The 18,580-nt window shown below is 44.8% G+C and overlaps 1 protein-coding gene across 2 annotated transcripts in view; it reads left to right on the forward strand.

Moving 5' to 3' along the window:
• The window catches only part of LOC119440195 (galactose-3-O-sulfotransferase 4), a 77,455-nt gene that overhangs the window by 40,441 nt on the left and 18,434 nt on the right, over positions 1 to 18,580 (forward strand). For both annotated transcript variants that reach the window (XM_049661437.1, XM_049661436.1), the window contains 3 exons: positions 1,336 to 1,693; positions 4,440 to 4,745; positions 10,265 to 10,522. In XM_049661437.1, coding sequence (XP_049517394.1) covers positions 1,336 to 1,693; positions 4,440 to 4,745; positions 10,265 to 10,522 — 922 coding nt within the window. The remainder of the gene's footprint in view (positions 1 to 1,335; positions 1,694 to 4,439; positions 4,746 to 10,264; positions 10,523 to 18,580) is intronic.

Genomic DNA, 18,580 nt, shown 5'->3' on the forward strand with positions numbered 1-18,580 from the left:
CTTTTGATATGTTTTTCTTAATTGGACTACACAGCTTATGGAAGACGCGCATGTTAGACAGAAACGCTGAACCTGTTGTTTCGGCGAAATTTCACTACGCTCAAATGATTGGTCACTTGAAGGACATGTATGACTTGACAGATTTTCAACCGGACTGGTACCATCTCTTGTTACGTTGCTTGTCGTTGCCACCTTTTTAGGATCAAAGTTACTTGCCACTTGTTTAAGAACAAAACTACTTGTAGTTTTGTTCGTGTAGGGTGTGCTTAATGAGATTTTAGGCCATTTCTAGGCCATGAATATAAGATGTGTTGGCTGGTGCTTGCACGTTTTCCGCAGATACTATTTCTCTCGCATATACATGATGCAATAAATACCATGTAAGAAAAAAAAAGCTTGCTTGGCTCAGTGGTAAAGTATCCGACTCCCAAGAAGCGGGCCTGGGTTCGATCCCAGCGGAGACCGGGTACTTTTTTTCGCATTTCGGGCGATAGCGTTTCCGCGGCAGCGGCGGCGGCGGACAACAACGCGAACCGAAACGGCTATTAGAATGAGCCCATAACAGCTTACGCTGTGAAACAGAACTAGCAAGTTCAATAGTTTTAATAGCCAGCGGTACCAGCGCTGTTTCTGTAGATTAACGTTTCACGCAGTAGTGTTGGCAATTAGCAATAGTTTAGTCTGCCATTTCAGTTATTTCTCCTATTTTTGGCGAATCCTATAAGCGCAGCGGACTAGCCGATGGACCACAGCACAGAAGTGAGAGCAGATTGCTTCACCTCAGACTTGGCTTTATAGTTGGAAATGAAAAACCATTAATCGGGGCGAGGATTTCACGTGGCGTCGTGTGGATTCTACACCTAAAGTTCTGAGTAGCGAGCTGTCGCAACAAACGGTGTTTCCGGCTAAGTTGGAGAATACCAGTTTGACACTTTGGCGAAGGATTGGTGCAGCGGCGTGTTATTATCACGGCATACTTCGAAGCAGCGCGAAGTCACACGGTGCACAGCACACAATACGAAATGTTTAATTAAAAAAACGACCAACAACAAAAACCACCAACAACAAATAAACAAGTGAAATAATATTGATACATACGGCCGGCAACATGTGGACATGCTGCAGTCGAAGTGACGTAGCATGAGCACAGAAATGACAACTTTTGCAACGTGGCTAATCTTGTAAGTTCATAATGCACTCTATTAAGAAAGAACTGAGCACGCTCTTTGGTACCCCTTTATATGTGGCGTTCTTTTCTGAGGTTTCGAGTACTGCGCCTTTTTTTGCATCATTAATATTTCGGTAGCGCTTAAGGTCTTTCACTGGATGCCGCAGGTCGTTGTCGTTGCCTGGAGGTAAAATGTTGCGGTGTTTTACGGAGGAGCACAGCGGCGTGTGCTTCGTGAAAACGCACAAGTGCGCGAGCTCGTCGGTGCAGAACATGCTGATGCGGTACGGCGAGAGCCATGGCCTGCGCTTCGTGCTTCCAAAGACCAAGAACTACCTGGGTCACCCACGCCTCTTCAACCGTTCGATGGCGCCAGGCAGGCCACCGTTCGACATGCTGGTACACCACGCGAGATTTCACGAGGCGGAGATGCGCGCCGTGCTGAGACGGCGGCCGCACTTTGTCACCATCGTACGTGAACCGGCCACGCTGTTCGAGTCTCTGTACTCCTACTATGGCCTAAAGGTGCGTTCTAAAGCAGAGTGAAAGAATTCACAGACCACGACTCCATCACCCTCACACATAACAGGCAGACGTTTTCAAAGAAAATCGTGAGGTGACGTCGTAAAGATAGCTTCTGTACACGAAATTAGAAAGCGTTCATTTCACGTAGACCAGCAATTTGTTAGCACACACAAGAACGTAAACACTAGAAACATGGCGCGCGAAAATGAACTTGATGAATGAATGTTTTCATAAAACTGCATATGTATTTTGCACCGCTAATGAAAATATCATGGTGAAACGTTATTGCTGAAGAATGAGAACAAAAGAAGGGTTGCAAAATTGTAGAAGAGAAGAGAAACTAGAAGACGCATTTAAATATAAAAAAAACTGTTTGCCACCCGTCAGCAGCACTACTTACAAAGGATTCTCATGCGGTTATGCCAGAAAAACAAATGCCTTTTTGAGAAGCTCGGCCTGGCATGATATTCAAAAGTGATGTTGCGTTGCTTTTTGTCTATAAGAATCGAGTGGGATATCAATGCTAGTGGTAGAGAAAAGAAGGCGAGCAAAGCACAGGCACAATGACGTAAAGCTCAACACGCCTTGCATGTCTGCATTGGTATGCCTGCCTTTCTGTTCCACGAGTCTTTACGAAACTTCTGAGCTTCTTAGCTTGCTAGTTTTATTTATTGATTTATTTATTTTAACACGAAAGTGTTTTATTCCGGGGTCCACCAAGACTTCAGTGACGTATTTCCGTCACGGAAATACGTCATAGAACATAATACAAAGAAAGAAACCAGAAGAAAAAGTTCCACAAACATGCAAAATTTGGAAATCGAACCCACGACCTCTCGGTCCGCGACGATAGATCGCCGAGCGTTTAACCCATTGCGCCTCAAACGCAATTGCAGAGAGCTACACAGACGCGCCTTATATATCTAACACTCCTCCGTGTACCCGCGCTCTTGCTCGGGGCGGTGCCGCCGCCTACGAGCAGAAAAGAGAAGTACTGCATTATGACACTAACGCGCACCGACAGTGAACGCTTCGGTAGTCTCAGCACTACGACTATAGTGCCTAGAATATACTTACTAGTGTGCCGACCGCCGGGCGTTTCTAATGGGAGACGCTGGCACCGCCGGTGATGCCTTCCGCCGGAGGCCACCAGACGGCGACACTGTTTGGGACCGTGCTAACCGAGCGGCGCATCGCGCGTCGCTTGCGCTTCGGATGCACTTTGGATGCGCGTTCGTAAGCGCAGTCGGTTGCGGCGCGTTGTAGCTTTCGAGCAAGTAGCATGTGGTGCCTCCGCATGTCATTGAAGACACGTTTCACTTTCGTGTTCTATACCGATTCCTATATAAGAGGGATCAACCACATTTTTTTTGATACTTTCGGAATCAATAAATAGCATAACAAGTGGGCGTACAACGATATAGAAAGACAGCAAGCTATCACAAAACGCGTACCACAGAGACAAATCAAGTCCACTAAACAATAACGAAAAAAAAAACGCAATGTAAAAAATGTAAACAGGTTGTCATTACCACCTTTCTGTTCAAGAAAGTCGACTGACACTAACTGTAACGTAAAACCCCAGAAAGGAAGAAGAAGAAGATGTCACTAATGCTCTTGGACGTTCTTTCAAATTTTGTATGGAAGGAAGCATGTGTTAACAGATTCCGCGCGCGTCGCGATTCTTGATGTAAATGCTCAAATATAAACATTAGCACCAAGGATTTCTGTGGAATTCACAGCCGTCGTCAGAATTCACCTCAACCTCTGTAGCGTGTTCTTTAGCCGCACTAAACTCTAAAAAAAATGTCTGTGGCAGATAGCGCAATTGAAACCCTTTATCGAAACTACTCAATGTGACTCTAATTATTTCTACGAAAAATTAACATGCCTGATTGAATAATTACCATATTTACGCTAATTTGTTTTTAATTATTATTTAGGTCAGATAGTTTATTCTACGCATTGTAGCAGTGAGTATGCAGGGCATATAGACTTGGAAATGCCAGTGCGTTTCGTTGGAAACATTAGAAATTAATATCTCAAACTGGTGCAGCCCGGAGAATTATTCTGAAATGAATATGCCTTACAAACTTGCTAGCTAGAATTCATATATTGATGTGCCGTAAATTGAATAAATAAATTTAATTTGTTTAATTAAGTTAATTATTCAATTAGGCATACTGATTTCTCGTAGAACTAGTGGCCGCCTCGTCGAGTAATTTGCATGAGGTTTAAAATTGTGCAACTTGCTCATTTTTGAAAAAATTGGTGCAGCTACAAATAATTGCTTTGTATAGCGGCCTAAGTTTAACAAACGCGGACGGTAAAGAGCCGTTATGAGATGCCTTGGAAGGAACGTGCAAGAATAATCTATCTTGACCTTATATCTCAAGCACCCTCCGCAAAATAACCAAAGCAGCACCGCAGTCGTGTTAGGATTGAGTATGATGGCGATTGTATAGTGATTCATTCAGTCTCATTAAATTCGACTACCAATGATTGTGCTTGCCGATACCATTGTTATTGAGTGTTGCTTTTTTCATAGTGTTGATTTTTCACCATCGCTGAAACATTATAAATGATAACGTTGCACTTTAACCTCTAATGCAACATATCCATCTGCAGTTCGATAATGCAAATGAATTGTTGCGAATGCTAAGCTCTTCCAAGAGCAAATTGTTCTGGAATGGAAAAGCCAAGTTGTCAACTGCATAAAAGAGTTTATCTTTTCCGGATGGCACAGAGAAAAACCAACATGAGCCTCAGGCAATTTGCTACCGCTGCCTTAGTGGACCGGTCAGTGATGGGCCTGCTGGCGCGAACCCGCACTCGGAGCAAGCTAGGCTTCAACCAGATGAGCTTCGACCTGGGATTGGAGCCGGCGCAGTTCGGCAATACTTCCGCAGTTCGTCGCTTCATTAAGGAGCTTGACGCAACGTTTGACCTGGTCATGGTGGCCGAGCGCATGAACGAGTCCCTGGTGCTGCTCAAGGACCTGTTCTGCTGGGATACAGACGACGTTGTCGTCTTCAAGCTGAACGCCCGGCAGGTGACCTTCCAAATGCTTGTGACACTTGGAAAACAGTTTTGTTCTGCATACCATACCCGATATCCTAAAATACAGCGGTTATTCAAATGCGTTGTACCCTTACCATGTACCAGTTCAGCGCGAACGTGAATACTCATTGAATGAGTGCCAGAACAGGAGAGGTAAAAAAGAGGTGCCCTGAAGATGTACAACAAATACACATATAACAGGTGGGGGGGGGGGGACGTGCAGGGAGGCATAGGGATGATTTATGCTGATGCGACACCTGCCCTTACGATTCACCTTGGGGAGACCAGTCATCATCGCCGATGAGATAAATTGCATTAACTAAAAACAGCTATGTACTCCTACTGCTGGCCCATTGCCCAATTTTTCAGTAGTGGCAACGTGCAGTCAACGTTACCTTAATTAGCTTGGAAATGATCGCATTCTGCAAGCTTTTTGTACCGCTACCCGGTGAGGCAGGTGTCAGGAGCATGTCTCCGGCATGCCGAATGCATCTTGTGGAGCCCTTGGACTCAGAACAAGTGCCTCTATTGAGATTTCCCTTTGCCTTTTTTAAAACCAGCCTTACCCCTAATTAGCACAATCCTTATACACTACAACGTGCAGTGCTTCCTACGAGGTACCATGTGCTATGATTGCGCCGCTTTAAGGAACTTTTGCAGTAAAGCGCGAGCATTTCAACCAGTGCGCCGATTGTGGGAGAAATTTGCGGGATGAAGGAGTATATTGCCATAAGAAACTGTTATAAATGTCATTACTCAAATACAAATGAAAAATAACGTTACGGTCACCACATTCGCAACTCGGTAAGTCACCCTATGACAGCCATTATTTCAAAAGCAATGAAGGTAAATAATTTTTCCGGAATATATATTTTATGGCTGCCCTAGAGCAAGGCATAAAGGCCACCGCTTGAATTTCTGCGTTGTATATTAATAATTTTTGCATCACTTGAAAGCAATGTTTTAATTTTTTATAAGTGCTCTGCAGCAGTCTGAATATTGCACGTTCGACTCAATTAGGACTTTCAAAAAGTGCATAATGTGGCTATTGGAAAAATTCAAGTTTAGAAACAACCTTGAAAACGCGTTTTTGAATTTCGGTCTCGAAAAGATAGTTTGCCCGGTGGTTGAGCTTGGAGAAGTTGTGCTACTTAGAAAAATTTATGAATTCAAAATGTTCAAAATAGGGTACTTTACTACTAGGATAATGGTGATAATTACGAACCCGTGCTACATAGGTTGCGTCATCTTCTTCAGCTTGGGGCCTAGAACAAAGAGAAAACCTACTACGTACCTAACATACCACATCAAAAAGAGAGTGAAATCGAGTTTTGCGTAAACATTATTTAAGGTCATAATTCAGAACTATTAAAGTTTCGTGGCGCTACACATTTGACATAACATTCATTTGCACCGGATAAAATTTTTTGATGTTACCTAGACTTGCCCGAAACACTATAAAATAATGGTGATAATGAGCGCGTATTGATTTCGAGCACTTCCTGCAAGATTTCTTTAGAATAGCTGTAAATTGTGTGTGTACAGTTAACATCGTACTCAATTTACCATAAAGCTCCACCAAATTTTCACAAAATTTCTTTTCGGTGACATTTAAAATTATCTCAGGACAAGGGACGCAATAAGACCCTCATAACGCACTGCAGCTGTTCCTTATGTCATTTATAGCAAAGGCTGTAATTATGCCACACATTGAGAATTTTCTGCACACATCACCAATAACCTGGCCTAACCATTTCTAACTATCAAGAAGGTAACCCCTTCGGAAAGAAAAGCATTGTGGGCATCTCGTATAACGCACGAAAATAGAGACGAAATAAGGGTTCACTAATTATTTGCAACGCGGATAGCTAAGCACAGAATTTAATGATTGTTCATCACATATTACTGTCAGCATGCTCCCGCCCTCCCATTTTTACCCGGTGTGAACTCGTGTGCCGTAGAGTTCTCTAGAGAGACTCTGAAAGGTAAACATAGGGGATAACGGTCGTATCAAGCTTTCAAGCACTTGTTGAAGCAATTTTTTTTTCACAGCAGCCCTATTTATCGAGTTACACTTATGCTCCAAAGAATATTGAACATAGAGTTTCCCTACCTTAACTAAATTTGATATTAGTGGAAGTTACTGTACTCCTGGGAAAACGCACTAACTTCGGCGCCGTTCATAAAATACCACACCCCTCAGAGCATTTGCATGCGCAATTCACTCCAAAGACCCTTATAAACCCCCACACTTTGAGCTTCAGTTACAGATCACCCATGAATTTGCTCTCATTTCCTCAGAATATAAACAAGGCGCCTATCTTAGTTTTCCAAAATTACTGGGGTTGTCTATCACAAACCACATATTCATAAATACAGGTAGGAAAGAGGTATTTAGCAATTAGAACGAGCATATTTAGGCCAAAAACGTCAAACCTCCTCTAAATGTCAGCCCTGACACAGCCCCCATCCTCAGAGCATAATAACTCTTTGCCCGCAGTGTTACCCTAGGGTTCTGGCAAGCATTGCGGACAACCCCGGTATAGCGCTTCCTACCACTTGCTTATGAAAGTTTTGTGCACGGAGGCTCTTATCAGTTTTTATTGCGATAACAATTATATGGACACTTCAACCGGATTTCTGGCGTCGGCGTCGGCGTCGCCGTCGCCGTGAGCTTCCGTATAGATTCCAAGGGCGATAAAATCGTCGCCGCGCGCCGTATGCGCGAGCGAAAGCGCGCGGGGGACGCGCGCTATCACGGAGGGCGAACGCACGGCGGAAAGCAAACGCGACCGTCCCGCGAAAGGCCGTTGGGGTATGGGAGGGAGGGAGGCGGGCCGGCGCTGTGCTCCGGCGCCAAAGGCGTATCTTACCACTCAATCTCCCACGCGAAAGCAAGAAACGGGAAGAGGGAGGGAGGGGGGGGGGGGAGCTTCTCTTCTGCCAACAACTTCTCTGCCCGGCGGTCGCCCGAACGCCCGCACCGTCGCTTATCTCCACACGGCTCTCACCTTTGTATGGGCTGTGCATTTGCCGCTTAGTTTCCGTTGAAGCGACAGACCGCGCGAACTTGCGCTTGCTGCCAGCGTTTTGACAGTGGTTGGCTGCGGTCATTCAGTGTGATCTATTCATGTTTGCTTGTGCGCGCTGACACCACGATTGTTAATTCAGTTAGTAAGCCAATGTGTCCAAGTTTATGCAGCCGATAAAACTACTATCCCTACTCCGAATAGCGCTCTACTAATTTGCTATCGCAATCAATGCTTCGCCTTGCGGGCAAAACTGCGACATTTTTTAATTCAGTTTCCATTTAACGCGCGTACTTATAAATTTGCCTGCCACGTCACTCTTAATCAACCCAGCCAACTGTCGACTTTGGTACAGTTAAGTTTCTAACCGCAGCAGAAAAAAAATCTACCTATGCAATCACCGTAGTCAGTTTGCTGCTGCCACATAGACAAACGTGTTACACCCAGAATTTCTGGCCTTATAAAAACACATTGGTCCTTTTAGCAACTTCTTGCAGATACCAAACGAGGCTGCATGGCCAGATATTCGTAAAATTCTTCCCGTAACAAAGATTTATTTATTTTGTGAGCCTCCTCAAGTACCCCTCTTAATCAGCCTTTACAAGGTGTGCTCTTGATTATAATTTTCGTTTTTGACATAGAAAATGAATTTCCGTTTCTATACCTGTATTCACAAAACGTATCTTTAGTAAGAATGTATCGTTGCGAGCTGGCGCTCCCTTGCGCACCATTTGTATGATAGCCATCGACGTGATAACGAGACGACCATTGTGGCGAAAAGAAATAAAATTTTAGAGTTAAATGCAGCAGTGACTAAAGCAGGTGGGAAAATGTTTAGCTGCAAACAAGCATACATAGACAGAAGGATAGTTGGCCCCTGGAAAGTCTTTGAAATACCCGAAGAATGCGGACGCATAAAAATAGAGGCCTACGGCGGAAAGGAAGACTTCACCAACGTCTCTACTTACTCATCATGTGTTATCTTCCGGTCTATTTTAAAAGCCTATTCCGGTCTATATATATATATATATATATATATATATATAATATAAAGAAAATGTCTGCTACATGTTCGCTAGAAATTGGCATGTCTCAATGTTGTTTCACATTAATGACGCTCCATTTACGCGATAACGTATTGGTATATGCTAATTGGCGTTGCACATTTGATGTTTACGTGCACTTTAAAGAAACGATCGCGCATAACCACCCTCATTCACAGAAAACGGCGCGAGGTTGTGCCGCTTTCATTCCACACCTTAGAATTACACGCTAAGTATCTAATGTGCTGCTTTCGTACACTTTGACTTTATCTAGACACATGCACGAGATGCCATCAAAAATTCTCATTACGAAAGTATAACCTCATTGTGCGCAAGTTTGTCTTACGCTAATATGGACGACGTAAATCAAATAGAAGTGTGAACGCACGACTGAAGCACTCTAAAGTTCAGGAACGATCCAGTCTTGAAATTGAGGCATTATGCGTAGATGAGGAAGGCCACAAAGCACAGGCGTGAGAAGACAGACGCGGCGTTCGTTTCAACGTTGCTCTTGCGCAAATCATGTCATTTGGGCTTCTTCTAATGCTTATTCTATTGATATGACGGGAGTTACATTGAAGTTTGTGGTAACTCTAGTTTTTCTCTCTTAGAAGTAAGCTGGTATTACGCATAGATGTGGTAGAGCATAGGGGTGGACATGTCTGGTCCAATTATCTGCTGGAAATGTCGACAGAAATTGGCTCAGAGAGCTAGCACAATGAACTCTGGAAGCGATGTTGGACGTATTGCGTGCCAAAACAACGATTTGATTATGAGGCACGCCGTCGTGGGGGACTCCGGAATAATCTGGACCACCTGGGGTTCTTTAACGTGCAGCTAAATCAAACTACACGGGTGTTTTCGCACTTAGCCCCCATTGAAATGCGACCGCCGTGGCCGGGATTCAATCCCGTGACCTCGTGCTTAGCAGCCCAACACCATAGCCACTAAGCAACCCCGGCGGGTTGTATGACTACGACAGTATGACGGCAGTCGATGCCGAAGGCGGAATTACGAGGCAACGACTACAACGGCATCGCGGCCACGAGAATATACCTAGCAGCCCAAGTTTTTGACAGCTTGGGCAACTGGGTCGTGGTATAAGGCATGAGGACAACGGCATGACGTGAGTCCAGTCACGTAGCTGGAATGACAGCGGTGGAGTGACCACGACGGCATTTACGAACAGAAGAACATACCTAGTGGCCCTAGATGGAATACAACTTGGGTCGTTGGATCGGCGTAAGAGGCTGGATAGATAGATAGATAGATAGATAGATAGATAGACAGACTCAAAACTGCCGAAGGAGGCGAAGAACGCTAATCGCAAAAGTAAGCCTAGCGAGGAAGTGTCGGGCATAGCCATTTTTGTAGTTTTCAAATCTGTGGTGATACTGCCGCTTAGTGTGATCACGTTTATGTTAACATTATTTTTGCAGAGTGCATTCCGGAGTCCCTTAAGTCCCCAGCTGGCGTCCCAGGTACGCTCGCTGAATGCAGCTGATGTGCAGTTGTACGAGCACTTCGCTCGCCGGTTCGATCTACGGGTGCGCCAGTTTGGCCAGAAGCGAATGGCCAAGGAACTACATATGCTTCAGGAGCGCACGCGCTATTGGTACGAACGTTGTGTGAAGTACGCAACGCCACCGGACAAAAGCAGGCCAACTGCTGAGCAGACGTTCTGGATCAACCCTAAGGTAAGAACTGAGTTTCACTTCCCATGCATGTGTCAGTGAGCAAGGCTCTCAGAACAGACATTGTGGCTTTCATGGGAGCCATCCTCACGCAAGCATGCGTAGAGTGAGTGCTGCCACCGCTTCCACTGTTTGGTGAGTGCTAAAGAACGGATGACTCTACCCTTACCCTGTTCATTTGCATCATCAGTTGGAAGACAGGAATTTTTTTCACATCCGTGTTGACTTCTGCAACTTGATTTTGCTAGAGACAGAATACAATCCAGGTTTTCAGAAGAGCATAATCTGGTCCCACGAGGCCCAGTTTACCGCAGTGCTCAAGGTAATATTCATAACGGCCATTACTAGAGGTCCACAAATCCTCATTGGAAGCTGCAGTCACAACACCAAGTGCAGTGGTCCTTCAGTACTTGGTGTGACATTTTAGATGACTCGATCATTGACCCACTCTTTTTTCAGAGAACATTGACCGGGGAACGTTACGCCAGGGAAGTGATAAATAGCCGACTTAGTGACCTCACCTTTGATATTCCGCCAGCCCACCTGGTTCGAGCAAGACGGGACTCCGCCGTGTATATATCACTCGTAGCAAATACCGGCTTAAAACAACGCATACAGGGCGGAAAGTAGATCAAAATTTCGACGGTTATAAGTGGCTCACTGTAAGCGGCCTACGGCGTATACGGCCTATTTTATGCGGCTCTTGCTTATGCGGCCTGCATTTAAATGGCCCATAGTAGGGCCGCTTGGTGGACGTCACGCATAAGCCTGAATGTTTATGCGGTATTTCAGATGAAATCTGCCCGGCTTACTAAGCCGCTCAAACCTTATGCGGCTCAAAATTATGCGGCCCATTGGGTATATTTATTACGAAAAAATTATTTATTCAAAGACAGGTACCACCCACAGTGGTTTTGCGCGCTGTTTCATACAGATTACATAGAACCAGATTATAGTAAATTGATAACACACAATACAAGCATGGTAACGCACATCAGACAAACATGGGAACACTGGGAATCGAACCCGGGTACACCGCGTGAGAACCAAACACGATAACCAATACTCCACATTATTACGCCGTCGCGGAGGACTCGCACAGCTATTTGTAGACACATTTGTGTTTCTGAGGCTGTCGTTTTATGTCCATCGTTCACCGCCGGCGATCGTGCGTGATATAGACATAGTTTGTGTAGCTGTTACCGATGCTTAGGTGGTTGGTGACAGTAGATGTACTTAAATGAGTATCAGTATACGAATAGCGCTGTCGAGAACCGCTAGTCCGTTCCAAAAGCCAGCCACGCTGCTCTTCGCAGCCGCCGCTCGGCTCATCGCCTTCGCCCTTCTGATTAGGGACGACGGCACGGCTCCTCAGCGGCCATCACGTCCGGGTCACCACTGTCGAGAACCGAGGGGTCGCAGCGGAGCGCCAGAACAAGAGGACCAGCTCAGGAGGCTTTCAGAACGGACTAGCGCGTGCCGTGCTTGCGCCGCTGGCACGCGCCGCCCAACTTTATTTTTCTCGTCAGTCGCAGCCGGCCCCAAGGCGCCGGCCGAGAACGCCGACCTTAGCGTTCGCGCTTAGCAGCGTCGGTGGGCGCTACTGCGCTTTCAACAGCTGTCATGTGGGGCGGAAAGGCTAAATGGGGTAGGATTACGGAGCGTGGGGGCTGCACGAAAACAAAAACTGCTTCGCCAGGCAAACGTAGTTCTTTAATATTTTCTCTTTATTCGCTATGACGCGGCTGCAGTCCCTGTTTAACCAGGAACTCGGCTTTGTCTGAGAAACTTTCAACCGCGTTCAGAAGGTTCAGTTAAACTGATCCGCGCTGTTGCGCTGCCTCGACGGCATAACGACAGTACGGCTCCGATATTCTGAGACGCCCAATAAGCGGGCGGGATATTACCGGCCCGTCTAAGTTTGTTGAATCGACAAATATTTCCATTCACCTCCACTGGCCTCAACAGGGATGCCCTGTCCGAAAGACTGACATATATAGCTTCTGTGACTATCAAGAACAATGCTCTCGAACCGATCCTATTATGCTGTTTCGTTGTAGTTAATGATTCAGTATTTATTTTGAAGCAGCAAGGCGCGTCAGTATCTCCCCCCGTGAGCTTACCGTAACAGCATTGCAAATATCGGAAGCTTCACTGATTTGCACATGCTAGCTTGTTTTCACCTATTCACCTGCCAGGCGCATGCATGCGACGTTGCAACGAGCTACCGTGGCCATACCTTCAGTGCCGTCGAGCTTAAAGGAACGAAGGGAGGTAAGAAATCGAGGCGTGGTTAAAGAATTTATATTATGGGGCTTAGCGTCCCGAAACTGCTGTGGATTACGAGGGCCGCAATAATAGAGAGCTACGGATTCATCGTGACCAGCTGGAGTTATTTAATGCGCACCGAAAGAACGACACAAGCGTTTTTGCATTTCCGTCGGAATGCGACAGGTGCGGCCGAAATTCGAAGGTCACCTTGTTACTGCGGCGACTGTCATTGAAAGTAGCTGTTTCAAATTTTGCATAACAAGGCGGGATTTTGCCGGCGTGTCGAAGCTTGAAACAGCTCCATTCCTACCCTTGCAAGTCGATGGCTTCGAAGCAAAATGAACGTGGAATAACCGCAATTTTCCCATTGTATCTTGCGCTGCATTTGTGTGATCAGCACCACCGCAATGAGCACTCTCTGCTATCTGGAATGCAAGTGAATCTCTGTGCGCAAGACGAGCCGCATTCATGCACAAACCACTTTTAGTCATCTCAAAAACAGAAAAAGAAAGCACCGTGCAGACTGCAATAAAGTGCACGCGCTGTATTAAGTGGGCACGCACTATTGTGCTGTGTCCGGCAAAGGAAGGTCTGTCATGAAGTGGTTGCAGCAGGTGAGATGGACTGCCGGCTAGCATACGTAATTATCTCGAAGAGATCGAATTCGGATTTGGGAGTCGTGTATATTAGTTGAGTGCCTCTGCCTTCGTTATATCAACTGTGCCCTATATGTACAGTTATTAAAAGCACACGCTTTTCTCCTACAACGTTAAGTATGCTTTTTTTGCGGAATGCCCACCTCATCTGTGTAAGCCATCTGAAAGCATGCTGTACATTATTGCAGACACAGACAAAGAACATATTTTTCTAAGGAGAATGATTTATTTACAATACAACAAAGTGAAAAGTTCCCAGCATAGTTTCACTGTAGGTTTTCAACGCAGAATGGGGACTTATATACCAAGCTCTGACACTAACAAATAAAAGCCACACTGCTACAGGAAATACAAAAGCAGATAGGCAGTGTTAGTGCCTGCAGCTTTTAAAATGTGAAACAAGCATAACACAGTAACTTGCATATACTTCATGCAGTTGCGAATAACAAGAGTTGGGCCTCTCAGTTCACCATTTTCTCGCTCATTAAAGAAAGTTTTGTTTAAAACCAAAACTACGTAAAATAGCAGATAACTACAGCATGAGGAACAGAACGCACATAAGTACTAAACTTACTGAAAGGTCACATTTTCTATAGATAAGTTATTTAATTGGAAACTTAGACACCCAAGTGCTCGCAGCTTTAATGAAAAATAGCTATCCATGACGAGCATGACAAAAAGAAAGAATGAAAGCGCTGCATGCAAATGTACGAGGTGTGTTCACAAAGAAACCAAAACATTTGAAATAGCGCGCAAACCGGCAGAGAGCACGCTGCGGCTACTGAACGCATGTAGCAGCGGGTTTAGACAACAAACTGCCTTTTGCCGCGTTTCGCTCTGACAATTGGTTGGCGAGCTACAGCCGCCGAAGTGTGCACGTCTACAAGCTGTTTGTTGGATTAGTGCCAAAGTGGTTGAGGAACAATGTGGGTGTGTGAAATTTTGCCACAAACTTGGCAAAACTTTCACAGAGACATTTCAATTGCTAACCAAGCATACGTGGAAAATTTATGAGTCGCACTCAGTGCTATGAGTGGTTTGAGCATTTTGAACAAGGCAGAATGTCGGTTGGTGACGATCCCAAGCCTGGACGACCTTCCACATCAACAGATGATGACCATGTCGAGAGAGTGCGTGCTGTGATTCGTGAAAATTGTCGTTTAACTGTTCGAGAACTAGCTGAGAAGGTGGGCATCAGCATAGGATCACGGCATCCTATTGTGAATGACAAACTTCAGATGCATCGTGTCGGTGCAAAAATCGTGCTGCGTTTGTTGACTATCGATCAGAAACACCTGTGTTGAAATAAGCCAGGAATTGCATGCCACTGGCAATGATAATGAAAACTTCTGTAACATCACAACAGGCAATGAGGCGTGGGTTTATGGCTCGGACATTGAAACAAAAAGTGCAGTCGTCGCAGTGGGTGGGCGAACAGTCTTCTCGTCCAAGAAAGCACGCATGAGTCAGCAAAAAATCAAGGTAATGGTGGTGTTTTCTGACTGGAAAGAAATAGTCCATGAGGAATTTGTACCACGTGGTCAAATGGTAAACAAGGCTGTCTACCAAGGAATTCTAGCGCGTTTGCGGGATGCTGTGTGCAGTAGGAAGCCTGAATTGTGGGAAACACAGACTTACTTGTTGCAACATGACAATGAGCTAGTTCACGCGTCGCTCCTGGTTTGCGGCTATCTAGCAAAAAATCACACTCTCGTGCCCCATCCACCGTACTTTCCAGACCTAGCACAAGAAGCCTTTTCCCTGTTTCCCGTAATTAAAATCACGTTCAAAGGACGTCGTTTCCAACCCATAAAAGAAATTTCCTGACAATGCGACACGAGACCTACGCGCCATCCCAGAAAAAGCTTTCCAGGAGGCTTTGCAAAAATGAATGAGATGATAGGTACAATGTATTGCCAGAAGAGGGGACTACTTTGAAGGGGACATGCATAAAATGTTGTACAATAAGCAATAAAGATGTTAAAGCAAAAGTTTGGTTTCTTTTCGAACACACCCTGTACGTATTTGAATTGAAGAACTCTTTTGGGAGCCAAGCAACATAAAAAAATCTAGTGTCTTGCGGAGCACACTCTGTGTACATGCCGCAGTGGTTGGGTGAATGCAGAGAGATCCTAGTGAAGTTTTTGTGTATAGATTGCTAATAAGAGAAAAAAAAGCAATTTAAAATATGTGTTTTATTTTGACATAATTGCTCAGTCCTCACAAACACATTCATATATAATCATAGTTATTTGTCCTGATGATTCCTGGGCCTCCAGGCAACCGTCTTACCTGGAAGGAAAAAGAAATGCCACCTAATGTTAGACGATTCCAAAAACTCCTTCACCTTGGCCCTCTTAGGGCTATGTTTGTTCAATAGTTGTTCCGAGGCCAATATAGTAGTGATCTTGCAAGAAACAGATCTCAATGTTAACCATAAACTTCTGCGACTGCGAGATAACGATCCGAGGTCTTTTATTTGACTGCGCTCATTTTGGTGTGGCTAAAAAACCACACTTGGCTGCGCTTAATTGCACCTTGTTGGGGGAGAGAATAATTGGTCAGACTGTGTTCAACACCCTTGCATTGACCTGCTACTTGACATGTGGGTGACATGTGGAATGTGTGCACACATTCTCTTTCTTTCTATTTTAAATCTCGGCTCTCCTGTTGCCGTTCATTCCCTTTGTATCCCTTCCTCAGCACAGTCACTCCTACTTATGCTGGTGAACCTGTCGGTCTTCCTATCTTTCTACCTCCTTTCTCCAAGATCACGTGTCAGCATTATAAAACTAGGTGTAAATGATTTACTACAGAAGGCTGAACATTCCATATCACACACTTTACATGTGAATAACTCATAAGAGATTGTGAACGACATGCGAATGTGTCCGACCTTTGAATATACAGCTTGGTATTTGAAATTTCACTGGCATTATTAGCACTAAAGTCCATACCTAATTAATCTGAATATAATGAGTGCATACACAGTGTAAACAAAGTAATCAAGCCATGACAATAGACACAAACACATAATGCTCTGGCAAGCAACTAAAGGGAGAAACATACGTTCAGTTGCATTCTTCATGTTATGTACAAACACATTTCACATATACTTGGCCCCTTCGAAATCAACTCAATGTGCTTCGGCTTATGGTTTATTTCACAGTCATATTTCCTCACACTTGCAGGTAATTATCAATTGGCCCATATTGTCAGCTGGCTCTCAGGGGCACTCATTTATATCCCTTACACTTACTGGCATTCAGTTGTACTTGCATTTACACTGCCCTAAACTCAGTGAATTCCCACTGTTCTGAAATCAGTAGAAATTAGTGAGAGGTTATCGCATGTGTTTCTATCTCTAGTGATATACAGCTCGTCTAAGTGCATCAATGTTCTCCGCATGCGCGCAATATTGTAAACGCTTGTATCTTTCTGAGCCCCACACCACTTTTGAGCTGGCAAAATATGAGCTTTTTCTTTGTGTGCTTCATCATAACATTTATTTCCGCACTTCAATGAACAGTCATTTTTGGCCTGATTTTCGCTTACCGGAGCGGTGGTGCACTCTAAAGTTCCAATGGAGAGCCCGGGGTTCTGCTTTCATGGGTGGCATTCTTATTAGTGTTGACGCCCCACTTTATTCCTGTATAGAAAAAAATTCAGTTAAGCGAGAATACAAAGAAAATGCAGAAATTTGATAACTCGAGAAGCATGAACTCTTAAGAAAGGTCTTATTAAGGCCTATTTTGGGGCTAGTGGGTACTTCATAGTCGCAAATACACACAAGATAGCAATCACCACACAAAAGCAAATTGTCCAACTTGTAATGTTCTATTGCTTCTTTCATAGTTTTTTTATCTATGCATGCAGCGCTTTTATCTCACATTATGGAACGACGCAAGTACTGAAAACCAGATTTTTCCGTCTGCTATAAAACTTGAAATTGCTACAATCGATATGACATGTCGCGTTGTTGAAATTTTTGCCAGTTGCATAGAACTGCGCCCCTTCTACAAGTAATGAGTGTACTGCTTATCTCCAAGAGATAATGTGGCAAATCCTGCGGCTAGTGCAAACCGTCACTTCGGAGCTGCTGCGTCGTCGGAGTTATTTGATTATGGTCGCATCACGCAAGCTTCGAGCTAAATTCGGCTTTGAATTTTTTTACACTCGACGCATTAAACAGGACAGCCAGAAATCTATGCAAATAGACCCACTACACAGAGGAAAGTGCGTAACACACCAGAAAATGTTTTTCAAAATATAACCGTCGTTTGACAAACTGCAACTACGAAATGCAATGAATTAATCCCGCAAAGCCAACGAAAGGAATTTAAAAAAGGCACATTTCATGGTTAGAACGCCACACGTGATTACCAGCGCTGCTATAAAACGCAAGCCCTAACGAAAATTCACGCATGAAGTTTCAACAAATGGACACCTGACTACGCAAGAAAAAATATCGCCTGCAATCATACAATTGGGGGAAACCTAAACGGAGCTACGCCTGCAGTTATAACTACTTCACACACCAAGACTTCCAATGCGCGTGTTCGCATTAGTACTACACGTTCAGATATTTAAATCACCGACATTCGGTATCTGCGGGCTCATAATAATGCAATGGTAGAAATTAGGCATTTAGTAAGCGTAGCGTATAGGAAGCAAAAATCGACCTACCAAATAGGCACAGGTTCGCAGCTCTACAGCACGCACTCATGGGCCCGCCGATCCAGCGTACATGGCGGGCCGCCACCGCTGATCGCCCGTGTGGCCGTTGTACTCTCACGAGTTGTCGAAGTTGCACTGCTTTTTTGCAATTTCCGGTAACAACGGTGGATTTGAACATCACTGACATCACCGAGCGCATTCACCGACACGGCCAAATCCCTTCACAACACGAACACAGTCGCTTAACGTCACCGGTACAAAGATATGACGATAATTACCGCCGAAAACAATCGCCTCGCACGCCGGCATACGCCATGTTCTCGCTCCTTCCCGGTCCGGTCGGCGCAGCCTTTTCGCCTCCTCCGCCATAAAAGCAACGCGGAGGCGTCGACTTGTTTCTCTTCGTTCTCTCCTTTTGCCTTTCGCTTTACTTTCTCCCTCAAAGCATCTACAGCAC

Source organism: Dermacentor silvarum, chromosome 2 (assembly GCF_013339745.2).
Source record: "Dermacentor silvarum isolate Dsil-2018 chromosome 2, BIME_Dsil_1.4, whole genome shotgun sequence".
NCBI lineage: Eukaryota > Metazoa > Arthropoda > Arachnida > Ixodida > Ixodidae > Dermacentor > Dermacentor silvarum.